We start from the raw sequence: 21382 nt of genomic DNA, 5'->3' as shown, positions 1-21382 counted from the left end.
ACATCTAACATCTGTTAGTTACAATCGACATATGTTGTTCCATTCAACATAATTGTTAGTTACATACTTACATTCAACGGCCGTTACCATTTTGGTTTGCATGGTTAATTAGATAGAGTTGACTCAGAGAAGATATATACATAAAATTTTGGTTACTAATAGATAACTGAAATTAATTACTCCAAAGTTTCGCACTATAAATTAGTCAGTGATGTCAATTCAATAACTCAAGAAAGCTTTTTAGTGTAAACACTTTTTGTGAATCCAAAGAAGAAGAAAAACATGAAGGCCTCAATTTTCTTCATTGTTGCATTGCTTATTCTCTCATGTAAGTTAATCCATATTTTAAACTATAAGATTCAATTATGAAGGGGTTTCTCTCTCTTCTCTACTGTTCACAAATCTCTCTCGCCTCTCACTACAAACTAAAAAAAAAAAAGAAGATTTTGCTCCGGCGACTGGAGACATCGGCAGTTGGCCCGGTGTGCGTTAGCTCCACCGCCGGAGGCGCTCCTCCTCTCCTCTCTTCCCCCCCTTTTTTTCTTTTGCTTCTTTCTCTCACTAGTCTTCCTCGTCGATATGTCGGAGTTGTGGAGCGGTCATGAAACTGGAACCCTAGATCCTCCCGGGGGGAGATAGATCCAGTGGGTATGGCTGTATCTGGAGGCGAGACGAGGCGTTGAAGGCCGTGAATTAGATCGGAGTCGGCTTTTAGGGTTTGGAATCCAGCGTTTCTCTTTTTTCTCTTTGTAGATCCGTCTGGTTTCCATGGCGGTGGTGGTGCGTGTTACTCGGGATCTCTCTCTCCTCGTTCCAATTGTTCGGTAGTTAAATCTCGAGGCTTCTTCCTCGATGTGGAGTGGGTTGTGAAGCTTTCTCTCTCGCCGGAGCTGGGTGTCCTGCTTCGAAGGTTTGTCTGCTTTCGACCAGGAGAGGCGGCGTCTCTTCTACGTCGGTGCGTGCACAGTTTCGCGGCGGTTGTGTGACAGTTGCGTCTCTGTGGTTTGGCGTATGCAATTTCGGAGCCGGTTGAGGATCTGTCGTCTATGACAGTGTTCTCGTTGTCTCTTGCGGTTGCTCTTTCCTTGCAGATTAGTTCTCATGTCTGGTGCATTCTTCGGACCATTATCGCGAGTGGTCTTGTTTCTTTCACCCCTTCCTGTCAGTCGCTATGCGTGTCTCCAGCGCGGAGTGTTCCTGCAGTTCAAGAAAGGGTCGACTTAGGTTCTCTAAGTTCGGACCAAGTCGCTTTTCTGTTACTCATTTGAGTCTTCGGGTAGCAGAAGGCGAGGAGGCTTGGGAGAGTTTAGTCATCTGCGTGCAGAGGAGGCTTCTTGGTCTTCTTTGTAGGCTAATCTCTATCTTTTTTGCAGGGTTGTGAAGTGTTTGTACTGGTGTCACCTCCATTGCAATCCGTTTGTCAGGAGGGTAGAGGTCTTTTTTCAAGCTGAGTAGTCCCTCGGTTAGGCGTCTTTCTCCCTCTGTTGTTTGCGGTTCTGAAGTTTGATGGCACTTCAAAAAGGTTTGCTATCTCCCTCTCAGTCCGTGGGTCACGCTTCATAGACAGTTTAAGTTATGAGCTTGAAGAGATCCTCAAAATCCAGCTACTACGGTGATGTCATGAGAAAACCGGCATCCTAGGCAACTAGGTAAACCCCACATTCGAGTGGTTAACATTATCGGCAGAGAACGGTGCTTGATATTCTAGGGATTTCCGAGCGAAGCTTGCGGATGGCGTCGGATAAGTGGGCGAGCGAAGCGAGTTTAGTTAGGTCTGATATAGAACATTTTGGTTGATTTAAGCTTGTAATTGACGCTGTAATTCCCGGTTCGGGTTGCTAAATATAATTATCTATTAAAAAAAAAAAAAAAAAAAAAAAAAAAAAAAAAAAAAAAAAAGATTCAATTATGAAACATATATATAGAAATGTAAATATTCATATATACACACATGATTTAATAATAGGTTCATCATCAATGACAATGGGAACTAACTCTCACGAAGACCATTGCCATGACTACAAAGATTGTGAAATATGGTGCAAACAATTTGTTCCTGCAACCTAAATGTATTAACCACATTTGCGATTGTAAACCTCCACCCTTGACCTCTCGAAGAGCTCTCAACGTCGTCTGATTCTTCCAATTTGGATAATCGAACATGATGATGATCCTCTACATGCATCCATCAAAATAAATCTCGTGCTCTCTTGTTTTATTTCAATATGTGGTAGTAAAGTAGTATTTTTATTCTCTTAATTATTATATGGAGCCGGTGTATGTGTCTTTTTTTTTTTAAAAAAAAAGGATTAAACCCGGGCCACTAATGGAACCAAGCCTAACCCCCGGATGGAAGGTGCAACCCACGGATAGATTCTCTCCCGGGTATTCAAATGAGTCATATGCAATGGACTCATATCCGTGTGGCCACTTAAAGGTGTTTGCAGCTGCGGGAATTCGAACCCGGAAGTATTGAGAATCTCACCCTCAACCCGAAATCCGTCCTACCACTAGCCCACCTATAGTGGTTGGTGTATGTGTCTTCATATACGAGTTTGTACAAATACTAAGACCTAGGCGTTTTCACGGTATGTGACAATTGATTCTCTTCAAGTTAGTATATTAGTATTCGCTAACAAGTATTTACACCAAAGAGTATCCAGTAGCGGAGGATACCAATGATTCTCCAACACTCGGATTGTCATTTCGGCTGTCATTTACTACATGATTTGCATTATGTGTTACTCCTTTCGTTTTAATTTATTTGTCGTTCTAGACTTCGGCACACAGATTAATAAAACATTTAATTTTGTATATTTACTAGATAAAAACATCATTACCAATACACCTAATTAGATTTCAACCAATAGAAAAATAAATTAGATTAAAAAGTCAATAAATTTTGCATTGAAATCATAAAACGACACTTATTTTGAAACGAAAATTTTGCTCCAAAACGACATATAATTTGAAACGGAGGGAGTATTTGTTAGTTCAGCAAAATAATTTCTTTTTGTAAAATTGTTACTGAAACATTGAATCATGGGTTAGAGAGGATTTCATTTTTTCTCAAATGTCCTTTTATTTTATTTAATATTTACAAGTACTATCTCAAATCCAAGAGTATTGGGTTGATCATAGGGGTGAGCAAAAAAAATCAAACTGAATCAAACCAAGACAATCCATAATAACATTTGTAATTAAAATAACCTAAGAAAATGTAGAAAATATTTTATAAACTTTAATTTTAGTCAGATTATATTAGGTTTTAAATTATGATATTATTTTTATGTTGTTTTCCATTGATTACAACTTATTGAATCAAATATTTTAATAAGAAATAATAATAATAACATATTTATATTATTAAATATAATTTATTTGATAAACTTTTTTTTTATTTTATATATCACCATATATTAAAATTTATTTCCAATTTTATAAATAAGGTCAACTCCAATTTTATAAATAAGGTCAACTTGATGATTTTAATTATTTGAGGCACTTTACAAATAAAGAATGATAAAAACTAAAATATAATAATTTAAGAAAATAAATCAATACAATTTAGAAGGGATTTATTCGTGTCAGTTCCGAAACATGTTTTAACCATTTATTATAAGTTTAAGTATGCAATTCAAATTCTTATTTAGTTTAAGAATATTTTGACACATTAATATAGTTTGGACATGTATTTTTCCGTCTTCTTCGTGTGAGCATGAATAAACCGTTTGATTATGATACTTTTATATTTTGTCTTAGTGCTTTTCTATTCTAGTGCAGTTTCCATCCAATGCCATTTGATTATGAGACTTTTATATTTTGTCTTAGGCCTTTTCTAGTCTAGTCAGTGGACTATAATCTACTTAAATATTTTCAGGTCTAGCTGGATCTCTAGTTCAAAAAGTTTTTTTTTTTAAATTCGAATAGGCCATAAAAAACACTTAAATCTTTGCAGGTGTAACATCCCGAGTTATGGTATGTGAAAAAGCTTAAGAGAATCGATTTGGTTACCTATGTCACCAAAGTCGACTTATCTTTTCCGTCATACATCCGTTTAGAACTCCAGAGTTAAGCGTGCTTGAGCTGGAGTAGTGAAAGGATGGGTGACCTGTCGGAAAGTGATTCGCGATACCGTGTAAGTGAGGCCAAAACACAGGGAAAGGTCGGATGGTGATTGCAGGGTCAGTAAACAATGATTTCGAGCCTTTAGAAAAATTAACGACCGACCGTCGGATGGGACCCAGAGGCCGAGAGAGCGGGCATGGGTGGCCCATTAGCCGTGGACGGTCGGGGCGTTAGAAGTGGTATCAGAGCTGGTTAGCCGTGTCAGTTCTGACCTGAGAGGCATCTTGAGACCTGTCATGGGGCGCAACAAAGACGTTGCGTTCTTTAAGAGGAGGTGAATTGTAACATCCCGAGTTGTGGTATATGAAAATGTTTAAGAGAATTGATTTGGCTACCTATGTCACCAAAGTCGACTTATCTTTTCCGTCATACATCCGTTTAGAACTACAGAGTTAAGCGTGCTTGAGTTGGAATTGTGAAAGGATGGATGACCTATCGGGAAGTGATTGGTGATACCGTGTAAGTGAAGCCAAAGCACGGAGAAAGGTCGGGTGGTGATTGCAGAGTCAGTAAACAATGATTTCGAGTCTTTGGTAAAATTAACGACCGACCGTCGGATATGATGGGATCTACGGACCGAGAGAGCGGGTGTGGGCAGCCCATTAGTCGTGGACGGTCGGAGCGTTATACCTAGGAATATCATTCTTTTAAAAAAAAATTTAAAAAACAAAGATTAGAAAATAAAACATTTAACATTCTACATATTTGACCACTTTTCATTTGAAGTATAATAAACAGAAATATAAACTGAATAATACAGAGTAAATGTATATGTACCCCTTTTTAATAAAACGGAGTAGATTTTCAAAAATTTTGTTTGTTTTGGGCTTTGACAAACAAATAATGCAGCACTTGTGAGTCTCTGACAGAAGAACAATGCAGTGTACAGAACGCACGCGGTTAACGCGTGGTGAATAATATTTTGAGTTTTGACTTAAGTTGAAAAAAGTTTTGACTTATAGACAGGTCGCTTGTTTCGAGGCAATATGTTCGGATTCCCAATAATATAACTCCACGTTGGAAGACAGAGCAGTTAACGGAAAGAGTTAGACGAGCGTTTTTTTCATCCGTTACATTCCGTCAATTATCGCCGTTAAACCAAAAAGTCTGCCGTTTACCCTTCTGGTCCGGTAAGTATTTAATGAGAAATTTACTCCTCCATTTATTGCAAAGGAAAAGAAAGAAGAAGAATAAGTAAACTCCAAAATCTCTACAGTATAGAGAGAAAATCATTCTTGTTTTTTCTTTCTCTTGGAAGCTAAAGAAGGTGAGAAACTGAGAGAAAACGCGAGAGAGTGAAAGAAAATCTCTATTAAATGTTTTAAAAAAACTGTATTATCTTAATCTAGTTTGTGTTGTGTGTTCTCTGGATGCATGTTTTTTCTTCTCTTTTTGAATACTATTTCCCAGGTTCGATCCAAAAATATCGTCCTTATTTTTTCTCATGAATGTTCAGATAGTGACTTAATTAATTTTATTAGTTGGACTTGGACCTGTATTTCCTTATTTTATTTTGAAAAGATTTACCAGCATTAAATGTTTTTTATCAGTTACGTTTTTTGTATTTAATTTTAAATATTTTCTGAACTGTGAAACGATCTACCTCTCGTATCTGGTAATTTTGCATTTGAGATTAATTTAGAAATTTTAAATATTATGCATTTCCATGCACTGATTCTCCCTTTTGAACCTTCACTTTTTCTAGATTTCAAAGAAAAACCCTAACTTAAATCTTTTTTTTTGCCAAGAAACTTAGATCTTTTTAATCATTAGTTTTTTTTTCTGTTGTTGTTGCAAGTGATGTTGACAATAGGAGAAGGAAGTGTGCTGACATCAGACAACATATTTGCTTCGCCTCCTCCTCCTCCTGCTTCTTCTTCTCCGGCAACAATCCAAAACCCTAATTTTAATTTCATCCCTTTCAACTCATTTTCTTCCATCATCCCGGTTTGTTTCTAATCAAAAATTTACAATTTCAATTTTTTACATTTATCTCGAATATTTCTCTCTTTTTTTTGTAACAGTTCTTTTCAACTTATTAATTAATGAGTTTTTTGTTAGAAGGAGGAGCATGGAATGATGAGTATGAGTATGATGATGATGATGGGAGATGAAACAGTAGAGGAAATGATGGACAACGGGTCTGTGGGTGGGTCATTCGGGTCGGGTAGTGAACAACCAGAAGATCCAAAGTCCGGGAATGAGTTTGATGTTAATGAACTTCGAGACGATGAACAACCTCCTCCTGCTAAGAAGAAACGTTACCACAGACATACTGATCGTCAGATCCAAGAAATGGAGGCGTAAGTTTTGCTTCTTTTGGTTTCAAATCTTTTATATGAACCAACCCGAAGTTGAAACTATTTCGGTCTAGAGTCGGTTTTTTATCGGGATTAAACGGTTTTCGGTTGTATTATTGGAACTTAATTAAAAAAAAAAATTTGTAAAAAGAGACTTAATTAGTTCTGTGCACAAAAAAATAATTTTGTGTAGTTTATCGGATTTGAAGATATATGAACCGTACCTAATCTGAAACTAGTTATGCTATATAAGTTTGAATAGTTCTGAAAATTTTCTTGATTGCATATGAGTTTAAGTTTTGTGAATTTTTTGGTTTTAAAAGTACTAATTTTCTTGAATATGGGACTACTGAAACTGATTTTGTAGGATTAGTAAAAATGACAAAGAGTAAAACTGATTTTAGTACAAATCAATAGTAAAAAAAGTTTTACTATTAGTAAGTGTAAGGGACTATTATTGGTTTTAAAGTACTAAAATTATTATATGTGAGTCTAAGTTTTGTGAAGGTTATTTTTTTCTATATGGTTCAAGTTCTTTTCACTATAGCTTAGTGTTTTCGTCTAAACTGTAATAAGATTTGATTTTAATATTTTTAGATAGGTACGATATTTTGGTTTGATTTATCAAAACTAAATATAGTGTACATTTTGTGTATCAATCTCAAAATTGGATTTGGAAATGAACTTTGGATTTAAATAGTGATCATCTGTTATAAATCTTTGTAGATTGTTCAAAGAGAACCCTCATCCAGACGACAAGCAAAGACAGAGATTAAGTCATGAACTTGGTCTCAAGCCTCGACAAGTCAAGTTCTGGTTTCAAAATAGGCGTACCCAAATGAAGGTAACCACTCTCTTTCCTTTCACACTTTAATTTAAACTTATCCTCAATAAGTCATGTATATATGGAAGATTTATAATAATGAAGAAAATTATGAAACCTTAAATTCATTAATCCAAGTTGTGCTATATATATGTGTGTGTGCTGATTGATATAAAAGATTAACTACAAGTCTATAATGAAAAAAATGATTATATTTTTATTTTTTTAATGAATCAAATATATAGGCACAACAGGACCGAGCAGAGAATGTGATGTTAAGGGCAGATAACGATAACCTCAAGTTGGAGAATTCTCAGCTTCAGGCGGAGCTACAGTGCCTCTCGTGTCCTTCTTGCGGCGGCCCCACCGTCATCGGCGACATTCCTTTCAACGAACTCCACATTGAGAACTGTCGTCTCCGTGAAGAGGTATTTCTATAACCATTTTATACATAATCTTGTGAAAACATTTGAATCATAATGCTAATCATATTTAATTAGACTAGGAATATTGAATATGTACAAGCCGGTTATTTTGTTTGCTTCGATTATAATACTTACTGACTGTGTGTGAAACAGCTAGATCGTCTATGCTGCATAGCTTCAAGATACACAGACCGTCCAATGCAATCCATGCCATCATCTCAGCCATTAATCAATCCTGCTTCTGAGCTTCCACACCATCCACCTTCACTGGAGTTAGATATGAGCGCATACGCTGGAAACTTTCCAGAACATCCTTGTCCAGACTTGACGTCGCTTCCTCCACAAAACACCGCCTGTTTCTTCCCAAATCAAACTAATAACAACAGCAACAACAGCAACATGTTACTTGCGGATGAAGAAAAGGTTATTGCTATGGAGTTCGCTGTCTCGTGCGTCCAAGAACTTACTAAAATGTGTGACATAGAAGAGCCTTTGTGGGTCAAGAAGAAACCGGACAAGATCGGTGACGAGATTTTGTGTCTGAACGAGGAAGAGTACATGAGATTGTTCCCATGGCCAATGGGGAATCATAACAACAAAGGAGATTTTCGTAGAGAAGCTTCAAAGGCAAACGCGGTTGTCATCATGAATAGCATAACGCTTGTTGACGCTTTTCTTAACGCTGTAAGTAGTAAAATATTCACAAACTCCTTTGAGTTTAATCATTCTTGATTAATCGATGCATGTTTTTATTGCAGGATAAGTGGTCAGAGATGTTCTGCTCAATAGTGGCTAGGGCAAAAACGGTTCAGATGATTTCATCTGGAGTTTCTGGAGCTAGTGGCTCTCTTTTACTGGTAATTTAGTAACTCGATTTTTGAACTAGAAGAATCAAACGGAGCCAGATCTTTCTAACTTAAGTCTATGTTGTTATGTTTTACTAGATGTATGCAGAGTTACAGGTACTATCTCCATTGGTTCCAACTCGGGAAGCTTATTTTCTACGTTATGTGGAACAAAACGCGGAAAACGGGAACTGGGCAATCGTTGATTTCCCGATCGATAGCTTCCACGACCAAAACATTCCTCATGAGTATAAGAGAACACCTTCAGGTTGCATCATTCAAGACATGCCTAATGGATACTCACAAGTCAAGTGGGTCGAGCACGTGGTGGTAGTCGAGAGGCACGTGCACGAGACATTCGCTGAGTATGTGAAAAGCGGAATGGCTTTTGGAGCTAGCCGTTGGGTCGACGTGTTGGAGAGGCAATGCGAGAGAATGGCTAGTCTAATGGCTAGAAACATAACCGATCTTGGAGGTTAGTAATCTAAACCATATCCCTAGATTCTAAAAACCCTAAAACCAATGTTTAAGAAATCGCATGGCGGTAATTATTGTTTTATAGTATGAGATTACTGATTAGCCAACATTTGGACCGATTTTTATGAACACCTAGACCGTTTTCTAAAAAAAAAAAAATTGTTCTAGAAAAAACATTAGTCTAAGCGTCAGTTTAGTAGTCGTTTAGACTGATTTTTAGAGGCTTCTGTTTTATTTTTTATTACAGTGATTCGATCAGCAGAAGCGAGGAGGAACATGATGAGGTTATCACAAAGGATGGTGAAAACATTCTGTGTGAATATAAGCACTTCGTACGGACAATCATGGACCGCTCTGTCTGAAACGACTAAAGACACTGTGAGAATCACGACAAGGAAAGTGTGCGAGCCTGGACAACCTACTGGAGTTGTTCTAGTTGCTGTCTCAACAACTTGGCTTCCATTTTCTCACTTCAAAGTTTTCGATCTTCTACGGGATCAACATCACCACTCTCTCTTGGAGGTTTTGTTCAGTGGCAATTCACCTCATGAAGTTGCTCATATAGCCAATGGTTCACATCCTGGAAACTGCATCTCTCTTCTTCGTATCAACGTAAGTTCAAACATCGAAACCCTAATTCAAGATTCCACAAAATATTTAATAGAAGGTCTTGAATCACTGTTGCAACGAAATTAATATTACAGAATAGAGGATTACGAATTGCACCGACCCATCTAAAATTTAAATTAAAAAAATCTTGAGCTTTTATTGTGTTTTCTTTTTTTTTTATTGCGTTTTTGCATACGACAGGTAGCGAGCAACTCATGGCATAACGTAGAGCTGATGCTTCAAGAGAGCTGCGTTGACAACTCCGGTGGCTTGATCGTCTACTCTTCCGTCAACGTTGACTCAATCCAGCACGTGATGAACGGTGAAGATCCTTCCAGCATTCCGCTTTTGCCCCTCGGGTTCTCTGTTGTCCCTGTGAACCATCCCGGTGAGGTAGAGGGTATTTCCGTCAATTCGCTTCCTCCGCCGTCGTGTCTTCTCACCGTCGGGATTCAGGTCTTGGCGAGCAACGTCCCAAGCGCTAAACCGAATCTTTCCACCGTCACAACCGTCAACAACCACCTTTGCTCCATAGTCAATCAGATCACTTCTGTCCTTAGCAGCACGGTTTCTCCGACCATGGCATCTTCCGCCGCCGCAGCCAAACATGAGGTCGTCTAATGACCGAATTACCCCTAAACCTCCTTGCTTTTTGAATCTCAGATAGGTGCAAAAAATGGTAATTTGTGGAAGGAGGTTGAGAGGTAATTCGGTTATGGCTTTGACTGTATTTTGGTAAATAACGTAGCATCTAATGGGATATAAGCCATTTAGGTAATGTTCGGGTTCCTGGAAGTTTAGTTCATGTTTTAAGCTTCTTGTTTTTTATAATCAAAATTGTACTCAAGACTAAGGCAGAGAAAGTCAAGAGCGCACCAGGTAAGTCTATGAACCGGTTTCCGGTTAAATAGAAAACGTGGCTGGTTCGGGTATTGACTTTCTACTTTGTTTGACTCCTTTTGAAATACTTTGGCTTATTTGCTAGGAATTTAATTTGCTACCTTCTTTGTATATTTTGGCTTTCCGTAATTAATGCTTTGGTCTTTTGAATGATTCCCTATAAATATCGACTTATTACCAAATTTAGGTAAACATAAAACTTGTCTGTCGCGATTTAAATATATGCTGGTTGGTGTGTCATTGAAAAGCATGCTCATTTGAACTAATTTGTTTTAGATTGTTAATATCTGGTGAAAATGACAGAACATTCCATGATTAACTCGGTGCTTATAAGAATCCAGTTGGAAAAACATTATTAGGCTCGGTTTTATGTCATGTGCTTGGTCAAATTTAAAAGTTCGTGTTTCTTTTTTTGAACAACAAAGTTCGTGGTGTGGTGATATATAATGCATATAGTAAAATTAGGTATAAGCATCCATTAACCAAGTATAATAATAGTAAGCAATTTATCATTTCTTGAACAAAAACACCTTTATTATTTCATCAATAAAACATGTAACGGATTACAAACAATAGATAATAGTTTCTTTCTCAAAAGAAAAACAATAGATGGTAGTAGAATAAAACAAGAAATTTTGAAATTACGCGAAATTTTGAAACAAGAATCGTATTTTAGTGATAATTTAGAACATCGATTCAAAAACGTGCTATCTCTAAGCACATTGGAAACCAGATGGAACCTTCGTACCACACTGATTAAAGAGAACACTCAGTGAAATAGGAACACGAAGATTAATGCCAAGGACATTAGCCTTCAAAGCGGTGCAGAGACAGACCCCAGCATCGAGATTAACTAGACCTTTGATAAGGGCGCAACATTCGGTCTTTTCTGGTAGAGAAATCTTAACCAAATTCAACACGTTGGCGCATACCTTGAGTTTAAGAGCATCTTTGCAACTGGGTTTGGTGTAAGGAGACGACGGTGCGGGTTTCTTGTTGTGGCTTTTGGGCGGTGGTGGTGAACAAGGGGCCGTAGAGCTAACCAAAGTGAAGAAGATGACATTCAAAACAAGGAGAAGAGCAATCTTAGAGTAAGCCATTGATGAAAGAGTAAAGTTTTAAGAGTTTTCTCTTAGAAAGTTATCTCTCTTTATCAAGCTTGTGATGTTGTGTGGAGAAAATGGAGAGAATGGTATGGCTTTTATAGGCCAAGATTCAGATTTTTCAATATGTTTTTAATTACAATTTGACGAGTGGCAACGAAATGTATTATAAGTTCGATGAACTGTTCACGTGAAAGATTAATATATTTGAAAGTATAATTATTAAATGAACTGATTGATCTTACAAACTGTCAAGACAAGGATAATTAGTCGTTACATGAACATGCAAGAAATATTAAATTAGTCAATACTTATACAAGGCTCATATAACTTCTATTAATAAATAATCTAAATAAGATGATAAGTATAATTTTACATATATGTGACTGTAATTCCATTTTTTTTATAGTTATGTAACATGTGTTTTAGCGTAAAAGTTACATTTTAAATATTTGAAAGAGATCACCGAGATTACAGATAAAACTAAAATTAAAAATTACAACGACAATCAAATACTGTAATAGCAAATCCAAATTCTTAAAATTGGAGTAGAACACTAAAACTTAATACATGAGTTTACTAAGAAGACATCAAAAGAGTAATATATCCGAAGAATATAGTATTGACATATGGGAAGAAGCTTCAGTGTAAACGTTAGTCTCAGTCCAGTAAAATTTTCTTTTTGGTAAAAATATTAAGATTTATTATCGTTTTTCAAATTTTTGTGAGACTTTACAATGAATACTAGTATCGGAAAAAGAAATAAACTACGGAACAACACTAAAATACAGATCGAAAAACACACTTCTAAAATCCTAAATAATAGTGTGGATAGAAATCGGGTAGAGACTAACACCACAAGCATGAGAAGACACGTTTGGACATTATCAAGCTAGATGCAAGGAGTACTTCGGTCATAATATGAGTCACGAACCGGTAGAAATTTGATTGCCCAAAGCCTTTCTCCATTAGAATTGCCCACACTCTGCATACCTTTGCTACCCGATCACTTTGCTCCATAGTCATTAAAATCACTTATGTTCTTAGCAAGACGAATTTTTCGGTTATCCACTGTAGCTAACAACAGTTTAACTTGTGATCGAATACCCTTATACCTATGTGTTTTTGAATCTCGGAGTAGTCTAAAGTATGAGCAAGATGATAATTTTATAATTAAAAGAGGAAGATTTAGAAGTATTCAATTGTGCCTCTGAAGAAAATTCGATAAATAATGTAAGCCTCTTAGGAGATGTAAAGGAAAACGTAAACCTATAAGGTGATATCCGGTTCATTATAAAAATAAAATGGGGAATTAATTCATATTTCAGATTTTTGGAATGGAAAATTTTCTCAGATAGTATTTTTTAAGTTTTTGTTACGAAATAGCATCTAGAAAATAAAATGATTTAAAATAACATCTTTTGTTCTGAAAATTTTAATATTTTTTTTTGTTTTTAAATATTTGAACATATTTTTAAAACCGCACTTCTTAACTCTAAACCCTAAATCTTAAATTAATTAACCCAATGGTTATAAATGCATATTTACCCTTTGATAAAACTTATTTTGGTAATTTTTCTCTTTGTGATGTTATTTTCGTGATAAAAATTTGGTTTAATGCTATTTTAATCTTTTTCTATTTTAAAAATGTTAAAGTAATATTTAAAATTAGAAGGCATAGCCTGTGGGGCATAAACCACATAGCATGTCCAAGTAGACCAATAGAATTGCGGATCTGAATACATGCATACAAAATGCAATTTGCAGCAGGACGAACGCACGTAAAAAAATCACATCATATAGGGTTGAACTATTTAAACACGGATTGACTTGTTTGGTATTTTTAAAATTAAGATTTTTGATGAAATATAATGGCTATCAATAGTATAAGAGAAAAATGTTTTTAAATATTTTTTTATAACACAAAATATTAAGTCAATAAAAATACAAATGAAAAAAATTGAAACAAGCACCAACGAAACAACCAAAGAAAATTGAGCTTCACATCCCAAGAATATAAATTAGGCTTTATGTGTTTTTAGAGATTTTAGAATCTAAGGAGAGCCTATTGAATCAAAGATTTGATAGAATTCATGATTTAAGTAAATCCAAGAAAATATGAAATTTGAGTAAATCATAAAAAGATTTATTACAAGTTTTATGGGATTTTGAAGAAATTTTAAAGTTTTTGAAATAATCTTTTAAAATTTAAAATTTTATTTAAAACAATAATTTTATTTTTAATTATGATATTTTGATATTATTATCGTTTTATGAAATATATAAAACATATAAAATTTTATTTTAAAATAATTTTTTATTTTCATTTCAGACAATTTAATTTTCTTTTTAAAAATGTGAAGTATTTTTTTTAAAAGCTTCAGATACCATCATAAGAGATGACATTTCAGTTTATAGCTTTTTCACTATAAAATATCATCTAAACCCCACCAAACCCATTTGATAGATTTTATTGACAAAATCGATATTTTCCAATAAGCTAGAATTTGAAAGAATTTATACAACTCATATAAAATTTATGAATGCTAGATACAATAAGATGAACTTTTTTTAAAAATGAAGTCCTCTCAAATCTTTGATCCATTAAGACACCCTAACTCTAAAAGCAAGAAAAAAATCAAATCTTCTAATTAACTATGTTAATGCCTTAAAACAGGTGATTTAGTAGTTATGGATGATCTTTAACTTTTGTTCCTTGTATATCAATGATTCTCAACTTCTATAACTTTGGACACAACTGTCAGATACTAATTAAAATAACATATTTCAACTGAATAATTCATATGATAAGATATAAAAATATATTTGTTGATTCTTTGGTATTTTAATGGTTTCCTATATATATCAAACATAAGATTATTTATATTATTGAAAAAGAAATAAATTGTTCTCTCTCCTAATTGTCATCCTTTTCTCTTCACCTTTTCTTCCTCCCCGACTAATATTGTGGTTTCCAGCGTTGGTGTGCCTTGGCGCCATCTCGGGATTGTCTCGTTTGGTTTTCATCGTTACCGTTTTTTGAATGAATTTTAAATTTATCACATCAAAAAACCTTGTTACAACCAATATTGCTATTATTTGCGAAAAAGTTCAGAAAAAAGAAACAGAGAGATTACTTCTGAGAAATAATGAAAGTTGTCAATGCCTTGCAAACCAAATTGCCATGGTTTTCATCTTCACCAACTCCTTCTACTCCGCATCTGACCATTCTCCGTTTTTGATTTCTCTCTTCTCGTGTCTTGACATTTGTTGAGAGTTCTTGATGGTGATTTGGTGTTCTTACACCGATTTTGTCATCAAGTTTTAAGATCTCTGGTCTTTTGTGTTTGCATGTTTGAATTTATCCGACTTAGCTAAACACAACACTTGTCTGCCGCGATTAATATATTTGCTGGTTGATGTGTCACTGAAAATCATGCTCATTTTAATTCATTTGTTTTACATTTTTAATATCTGGCGAAAATGACAGAGCATGCCATGATTAACTCGGTGCTTGTAAGAATCCAGTTAGAAAAAACATTTAGGTTCGGTTTATTGTTAGAATATAGAATATTCTGTATATAGATAAGATACAATCTTTGTAAATCTTTTGTAGTTACGATTCTCATGTAACAACCTTGGCTATTTATGCCGTGTTAATAGAATACAACTCCTCAAGGAGATTAACCAAACTTTCATGGTATCAGAGCACTAGGTGTTCTCTTTCTTTTTTCCTCGATACAATCTCTTCTTTTCTTTCTTCCGATTCTTCTTGTCTTTTTCTTCTCTCATCGTTATGGCTGCTCCTCAAACTCATCTTGATAGAGCCTTTGGTGTCACAAACATCAAGCAGCACATTCCAATCAAACTCGATTTGGATGATCATAACTATGATGCCTGGCGTGAGTTATTTAGCACTCACTGTCTAGCGTTCGATGTCTCTGGTCACATTGACGGAACCTCTCAACCTACCGGTGCTGATGATGCGGATTGGCACAAACGTGATGGACTCGTAAAGCTTTGGCTATATGGCACACTAGCTGAAAAACTCTTTCGAAGTTCGTTCAAGACTGGCGGTACTGCAAGGGATATCTGGATCCGTGTGGAGAATCAGTTCCGCAACAACAAGGAAGCAAGGGCTATTCAGCTAGACAACGAGTTACGTACCACTGAGATCGGAGACATGACTATTCAGGCCTACTGTCAGAAGCTGAAGTCGTTGGCAGATCTACTCACTAACGTTGAGGCTCCCGTCGCTGATCGTACTCTGGTCATGTACCTCTTAAATGGTCTCAATGAAAAGTTTGATAACATTATAAATGTAATCAAACATCGAGAACCATTCCCTACTTTTGAGCAAGCACAATCAATGCTTGAGATGGAAGAAAAGCGAGTCAACAAGTCCCCAAAACCGTCCTCCTCTGCATCTTCGTCCACAGTTCTCACTGCTGCAGAAGACAAACCTGTCAACAACTCTGCTCCACGATCCGGCAATCAGGGACCATACTACAATAGAGGCAACAGGCGCAACAATAGAGGACGAGGTCGCGGCAACTATGGTCGCTCCAACAATCAGCAATGGGGACCTAACATGTTTTGGCCTCAACAATTCCTTCAGTGGCAACAACAGTTTCAATCGTGGAGTTCTTTTGCGCAACCAAACCAGTTTCAGAGGGGTCTTCTTGGTCCACGTCCTCAAAGCACTCCTCAAGCTAACGTTGCTGCTGCTGCTCCTCAGTTCACGACTGATCTTGCCCATGCCTTCAATACTGTGACTCTTGCTGATCCTTCTTGGTATATGGATTCAGGGGCAACGAATCACATGGCTGCGAATGAAGGTAGTCTCGAGTCTAAACTTAATAAACCTGTCAATCATTGTGTAATTGTTGGTAACGGTTCTCGAATCCCAGTAGTCTCTTCTGGTAACTCCTTCATTCCTACTTCTACTCGGTCTTTATCTCTCAACAATGTTCTTATAACACCTCAGATTGTTAAGAACTTAATCTCTGTTAGAAAATTCACAAAAGATAATTTTTGTTCTGTTGAATTTGATCCTTTTGGGTTTTCTGTGAAGGATCTTCATTCTCGGATGGTTCTTCTGCGCAGTAACAGCTCTGGAGATCTATACTCCATTCCTTCCAATCTGCAACAACCGTCCAATGTCTCTGCTGCTTTTATTTCTGTTTCGCCTGATGTTTGGCATAAGAGACTAGCTCATTTGAATAATAAGTCTCTCTTTTCTTTGCGTGCTTTCAATCAGATTTCTTGTAACAATGACAACCTCTCTTCTTCTTGTGAGGTTTGTCAACTTGGGAAACAAATAAAATTGCCTTTTCAAAAATCTGAATCCTTCACAACAAAACCATTTGATCTTCTTCACTCAGATATTTGGACTTCTCCTCTACCAAGTATCAGTGGTTTTAAATACTATCTTGTTCTATTAGACGATTTCTCTCATTTTCTTTGGGTGTTTCCTTTGAGAAGAAAAAGTGAAGTGTTTTCAAAGTTTCTGCAATTTCATAAATATGTTGAAACTCAGTTTAACACTCGTATCAAAGCATTGCAGTGTGACAATGGAGGTGAATATGACAACTCCGACTTCCAGACTTTCTTTAACTCCAATGGGATTCAGTTTCGTTTTTCTTGCCCTCACACATCTCAACAAAATGGAAAGTCGGAGCGTATCATACGAACCATCAATAACTCCATTCGCTGTCTCCTTTTTCAAGCTCACCTTTCTTCAGGCTATTGGGTTGAAGCTCTTCATACTGCAGTGCACATTCTTAACATATCACCTTCGGTTGCAATCAGTAATCAAATTCCTTTCTCTGTTCTTTTCAAAAAGCAACCAAGGTATGATCATTTAAAAGTCTTTGGGTGTCTTTGTTTTCCTAATCTAAACCATTCTAATCTTCCAAAGCTTTCTCCTAGATCTACTCCCTGTTTATTTCTTGGTTACCCTACCCAACATAGGGGTTATCGTTGCTTAGACCTCAAGACCAAAAAGATCATAATATCACGCCATGTCTACTTTGATGAAAGCGTGTTTCCAGGTGCAGAGAAAACTTCAACTCCTTCTTCTTATCACTTTCTGCAACCTGACAATGAGCCTTCTCCTATCTTCAAAGCCATACTTCAAAACAGCTCCCAACCTAATCCTCCGGTACCTGTTGCTTCAGTTCCAGTAGCAGTACCAGCTCAACCTCTTGCGCGTGTCCCTCAAGCAGCTCCTCCTTCTCCTGCTGTTCATCCGATGCAAACAAGAGGTAAAACGGGTATAAGAAAGCCAAAGAAACAGTTCACTCTACTTTCCTCTGTTTCACCAATTCCAAAAAGCCATAAACAAGCTTTACTGGATCCGAACTGGACACCAGCAATGGATGATGCTATTGATGCGTTTATTGAGACTAAGACTTGGGATCTTGTTCCAAGATCTCCCGATACTAACATTGTCAATTCTTTGTGGCTCTATAAGCACAAATGTGATGCAGATGGCAACCCTTACAAACACAAAGTGCGGCTGGTTGCAAATGGGAAGTCTCAAGCAGAAGGCATCGATTACACAGAGACGTTCGCTCCGGTGGTAAAACCAGTCACTATACGCACGGTTCTAGATGTGAGTCTTGCGAACAACTGGCCAATACATCAGCTCGACGTCAAGAATGCCTTTCTTCATGGCTTACTTGATGAAACTATCTATATGCATCAGCCCCCTGGTTACACTGACAACGCTCATCCGGATTACGTTTGCAAACTCAACAAAGCCATCTATGGCTTGAAACAAGCTTCCCGAGCTTGGAACTCTCGCTTTGCTAGTTTTGTGACTAATATGGGTTTTCATTGTAGCAGAAGTGATGCGTCCTTGTTTATCTTCAACAAAGGATCCAAGCGAGCTTATCTGTTGTTGTATGTTGATGACATCATCTTAACGGCGTCTGACGATCAGTTTCTACACCAGATCGTGACGAAGCTGCAAACTGAGTTCCCTATGTCTGACTCTGGCAAGCTCCATTTCTTTCTTGGCGTTAAAGTCGACTTCATACACGATGGCATCTTCCTTAGTCAGCAAGCTTACACTGCTGATATCATCAAACGAGCCGGCATGACAGACTGCAAACCACTTGCTACACCAGTGGATTTGAACTCCAAACTCGAGGCTGAAGTGGGTGAACGAGTCTCTGATCCTACTCAGTACAGAAGTCTAGCTGGCGCTCTCCAATACCTCACGTTCACTCGTCCGGACATAGCGTATGCAGTTCATCAGATTTGCTTATATATGCATGATCCGAGACTACCTCATCTTCATGCCTTGAAACGAATCATACGATATCTTCAAGGAACTCAGACGTTTGGTCAACAGCTGCACAAAGGTCGTATCACTCAGCTAGTTGCCTACTCGGACGCGGACTGGGCTGGTTGTCCCGACACCAGGCGATCTACTTCTGGCTATTGTGTTTACTTGGGAAACAATCTAGTCTCTTGGTCCTCAAAACGTCAAACTTCAGTTTCAAGATCAAGTGCTGAAGCCGAATACAAAGGGGTTGCAAATGCGGTCTCTGAGCTGACTTGGATACGAAACCTTATGCTTGAGCTTGGATATCCGATTTCAAAAGCTTCCATCGTCTACTGTGACAACATCAGCTCTGTCTACTTGGCTCATAATCCAGTTCGTCATCAAAGAACTAAGCATGTTGAGATAGATATTCATTTTGTCCGAGAAAAGGTGGCGCTTGGTCAAGTCAAGGTTCTCTTCGTCCCCTCCGCTCTGCAATTTGCAGACATATTCACTAAAGGACTACCTACAAGCTTGTTCAATGAGTTCAGATCCAGTCTCACCGTTAGGACACCCAACGCTGTGACTGAGGGAGGGTGTTAGAATATAGAATATTCTGTATATAGATAAGATGCAATCTTTGTAAATCTTTTGTAGTTACGATTCTCATGTAACAACCTTGGCTATTTATGCCGTGTTAATAGAATACAACTCCTCAAGGAGATTAACCAAACTTTCATTTATTTCATGTGCTTGGTCAAATTTAAAAGTTCGTGGTGTGGTGTGATGCATATAATAAAATTTAGATGGTATAAGCATCCGTTAACCAAGTATAGTAATAATAAGCTATTTATCATATCTTAAACCAAAACACCTTAATTATTTCATCAATAAAACATGTAACGGATTACAAACAACAGATAATAGTAGAATCAAACAAAAAAAATTGAAATTACACGAAATTTTGAAACAACAATCGTATTTTAGTGATAATTTAGAACATCGATTTAATAACGTGCTATCTCTAAGCACATTGGAAACCAGATGGAACCTTCGTACCACACTGATTAAGGAGAACACTCAGTGAAATAGGAACACGAAGATTAATGCCAAGGACATTAGCCTTCAAAGCGGTGCAGAGACACACTCCGGCATCAAGATTAACTAGACCTTTGATAAGGGCGCAACATTCGGCCTTTTCTGGTAGAGAAACCTTAACCAAATTCAACACGTTGGCACATACCTTGAGTTTAAGAGCATCTTTGCAACAGTGCCGGTTCTGAAATTTTCGTGGTCCAATACGAAATTAAAAAATGAGGCCCTTAATTAATACATTAGAACTTAATCCATAAAAACCTTAAGGTACAATATTAATGAAACCAGTAAAACTTTATGAGTTCTTAAAAATAATTTTTCTTGCATTTTTTTCTACGAAATCATCCATCAAACTTTCACAATCAAGGTATTTGATTATATCTTTCTCAATCGATAGTATAACCAAACCATTTAATTTTTTCTATGACATAGTAGACCGCAAATAAGATTTTATCAACTTCAGTTTTGAAAAGCTTCTGATTTTTCTTTTATATTTTGCTCTTGTAACATTTAGGAGGTGTGAAAGAATTGTTTTGGGATATAATAATTTAACCTCGGAGATAATTATATGTTTACTTAATTTTTTTAATTCTCATATTAACTTATGTCAAAAAGAAAGATATGGTTACAAATCTGTGTTACTCAATAAAAATAGGTTTTAGAAGATCCCATTAAACATTACGACAAACAATAACAATGTAAGAAAATTAGGCCTGAATTTTTTAATAAATCAGAGGCCCCAATCAAATGTTTCTTGCGGATGTGTTCAAAGCCGGCACTGCTTTGCAACTGGGTTTGGTGTAAGGAGACGACGGTGCGGGTTTCTTGTTGTGGCTTTTGGGCGGTGGTGGTGAACAAGGGGCCGTAGAACTGACCAAAGTGAAGAAGATGACATTCAAAACAAGGAGAAGAGCAATCTTAGAGTAAGCCATTGTTGAAAGAGTGAAGTTTTAAGATTTTTCTCTTAGAAAGTTATTTTTCTTTATCAAGCTTGTGATGTTGTGTGGAGTAAATGGAGAGAGTGGTATGGCTTTTATAGGCGAAGATTCAGATCGGCTAATGCGTTTTTAATTACAATTTGATGAGTGCTACGAAATGATATTATGTTCGATGAACTGTTCACGTGAAGTATTAATATATTTGGAGGTATAATTATTGTGAACTGATTGATTTTACAAACTGTCAAGATATTAGGATAATTGGTCGTTGTAACATGCAAGAAATATTAAATTAGTAAATACTTATTCAAGGCTTATATAACTTATATTAATAAATAATCTGAATAAAATGATAAGTATATTTTTACTTATATGTGACTGTAGTTCCGTTTTATTTTTATTGTTTTTGTAGTCATGTAACATATTGTCTTACGATGTAAAAGTTAAATTTTATACCCTTTTAAAT

At 36.4% G+C, this 21382-nt stretch overlaps 3 protein-coding genes across 4 annotated transcripts; 1 reads left to right on the top strand and 2 right to left on the bottom strand.

The window, feature by feature from the left end:
- The first annotated feature begins 5315 nt into the window (after positions 1 to 5315).
- On the top strand, positions 5316 to 10607 carry LOC108827035 (homeobox-leucine zipper protein HDG5). Of its 2 annotated transcripts, none has more exons than XM_018600380.2 (10): positions 5316 to 5395; positions 5927 to 6075; positions 6190 to 6431; positions 7155 to 7272; positions 7497 to 7679; positions 7830 to 8360; positions 8435 to 8533; positions 8621 to 8996; positions 9246 to 9610; positions 9809 to 10607. In XM_018600380.2, the coding sequence occupies exons 2-10, from the start codon at positions 5929 to 5931 to the stop codon at positions 10226 to 10228; spliced, it is 2481 nt and encodes an 826-aa protein (XP_018455882.2). In that variant the 5' UTR covers positions 5316 to 5395; positions 5927 to 5928; the 3' UTR covers positions 10229 to 10607. The 2 variants fall into 2 exon arrangements, with proteins under 2 accessions (XP_018455882.2, XP_056849866.1); XM_056993886.1 differs by lacking the exon at positions 5316 to 5395 and adding an exon at positions 5408 to 5538.
- A 416-nt stretch (positions 10608 to 11023) lies between these two features.
- On the bottom strand, positions 11024 to 11674 carry LOC108826365 (14 kDa proline-rich protein DC2.15-like). The gene has a single exon (XM_018599754.2). The coding sequence runs from the start codon at positions 11605 to 11607 to the stop codon at positions 11221 to 11223; it is 387 nt and encodes a 128-aa protein (XP_018455256.2). The 5' UTR covers positions 11608 to 11674; the 3' UTR covers positions 11024 to 11220.
- An 8089-nt stretch (positions 11675 to 19763) lies between these two features.
- Positions 19764 to 20963, bottom strand: LOC108827380 (14 kDa proline-rich protein DC2.15-like). The gene is made up of 2 exons (XM_056993790.1): positions 20758 to 20963; positions 19764 to 20162 (listed from the first exon to the last, which is right to left on the bottom strand). The coding sequence occupies exons 1-2, from the start codon at positions 20908 to 20910 to the stop codon at positions 19908 to 19910; spliced, it is 408 nt and encodes a 135-aa protein (XP_056849770.1). The 5' UTR covers positions 20911 to 20963; the 3' UTR covers positions 19764 to 19907.
- Between the last annotated feature and the right edge of the window lie 419 nt (positions 20964 to 21382).

The sequence above is a fragment of the Raphanus sativus genome, chromosome 9 (assembly GCF_000801105.2).
Source record: "Raphanus sativus cultivar WK10039 chromosome 9, ASM80110v3, whole genome shotgun sequence".
NCBI lineage: Eukaryota > Viridiplantae > Streptophyta > Magnoliopsida > Brassicales > Brassicaceae > Raphanus > Raphanus sativus.
This window is presented reverse-complemented; position numbering and strand designations above follow the sequence as displayed.

What these genes read in the sequence shown, in the direction of transcription:
- LOC108827035 (XM_056993886.1), top strand. Translation starts at nt 5,499, where the DNA reads ATGCATGTTTTTTCTTCTCTTTTTGAATACTATTTCCCAG. An exon ending in ACTGTCGTCTCCGTGAAGAG is followed by an intron (nt 7,680 to 7,829) that starts GTATTTCTATAA and finishes TGTGTGAAACAG; the next exon opens with CTAGATCGTCTATGCTGCAT. An exon ending in AAACATAACCGATCTTGGAG is followed by an intron (nt 8,997 to 9,245) that starts GTTAGTAATCTA and finishes TTTTTATTACAG; the next exon opens with TGATTCGATCAGCAGAAGCG.
- LOC108827380 (XM_056993790.1), bottom strand. Translation starts at nt 20,910, where the DNA reads ATGGCTTACTCTAAGATTGCTCTTCTCCTTGTTTTGAATGTCATCTTC. An exon ending in CCAAACCCAGTTGCAAAGCA is followed by an intron (nt 20,163 to 20,757) that starts GTGCCGGCTTTG and finishes CGAAAATTTCAG; the next exon opens with AACCGGCACTGTTGCAAAGA.
- LOC108826365 (XM_018599754.2), bottom strand. Translation starts at nt 11,607, where the DNA reads ATGGCTTACTCTAAGATTGCTCTTCTCCTTGTTTTGAATGTCATCTTC.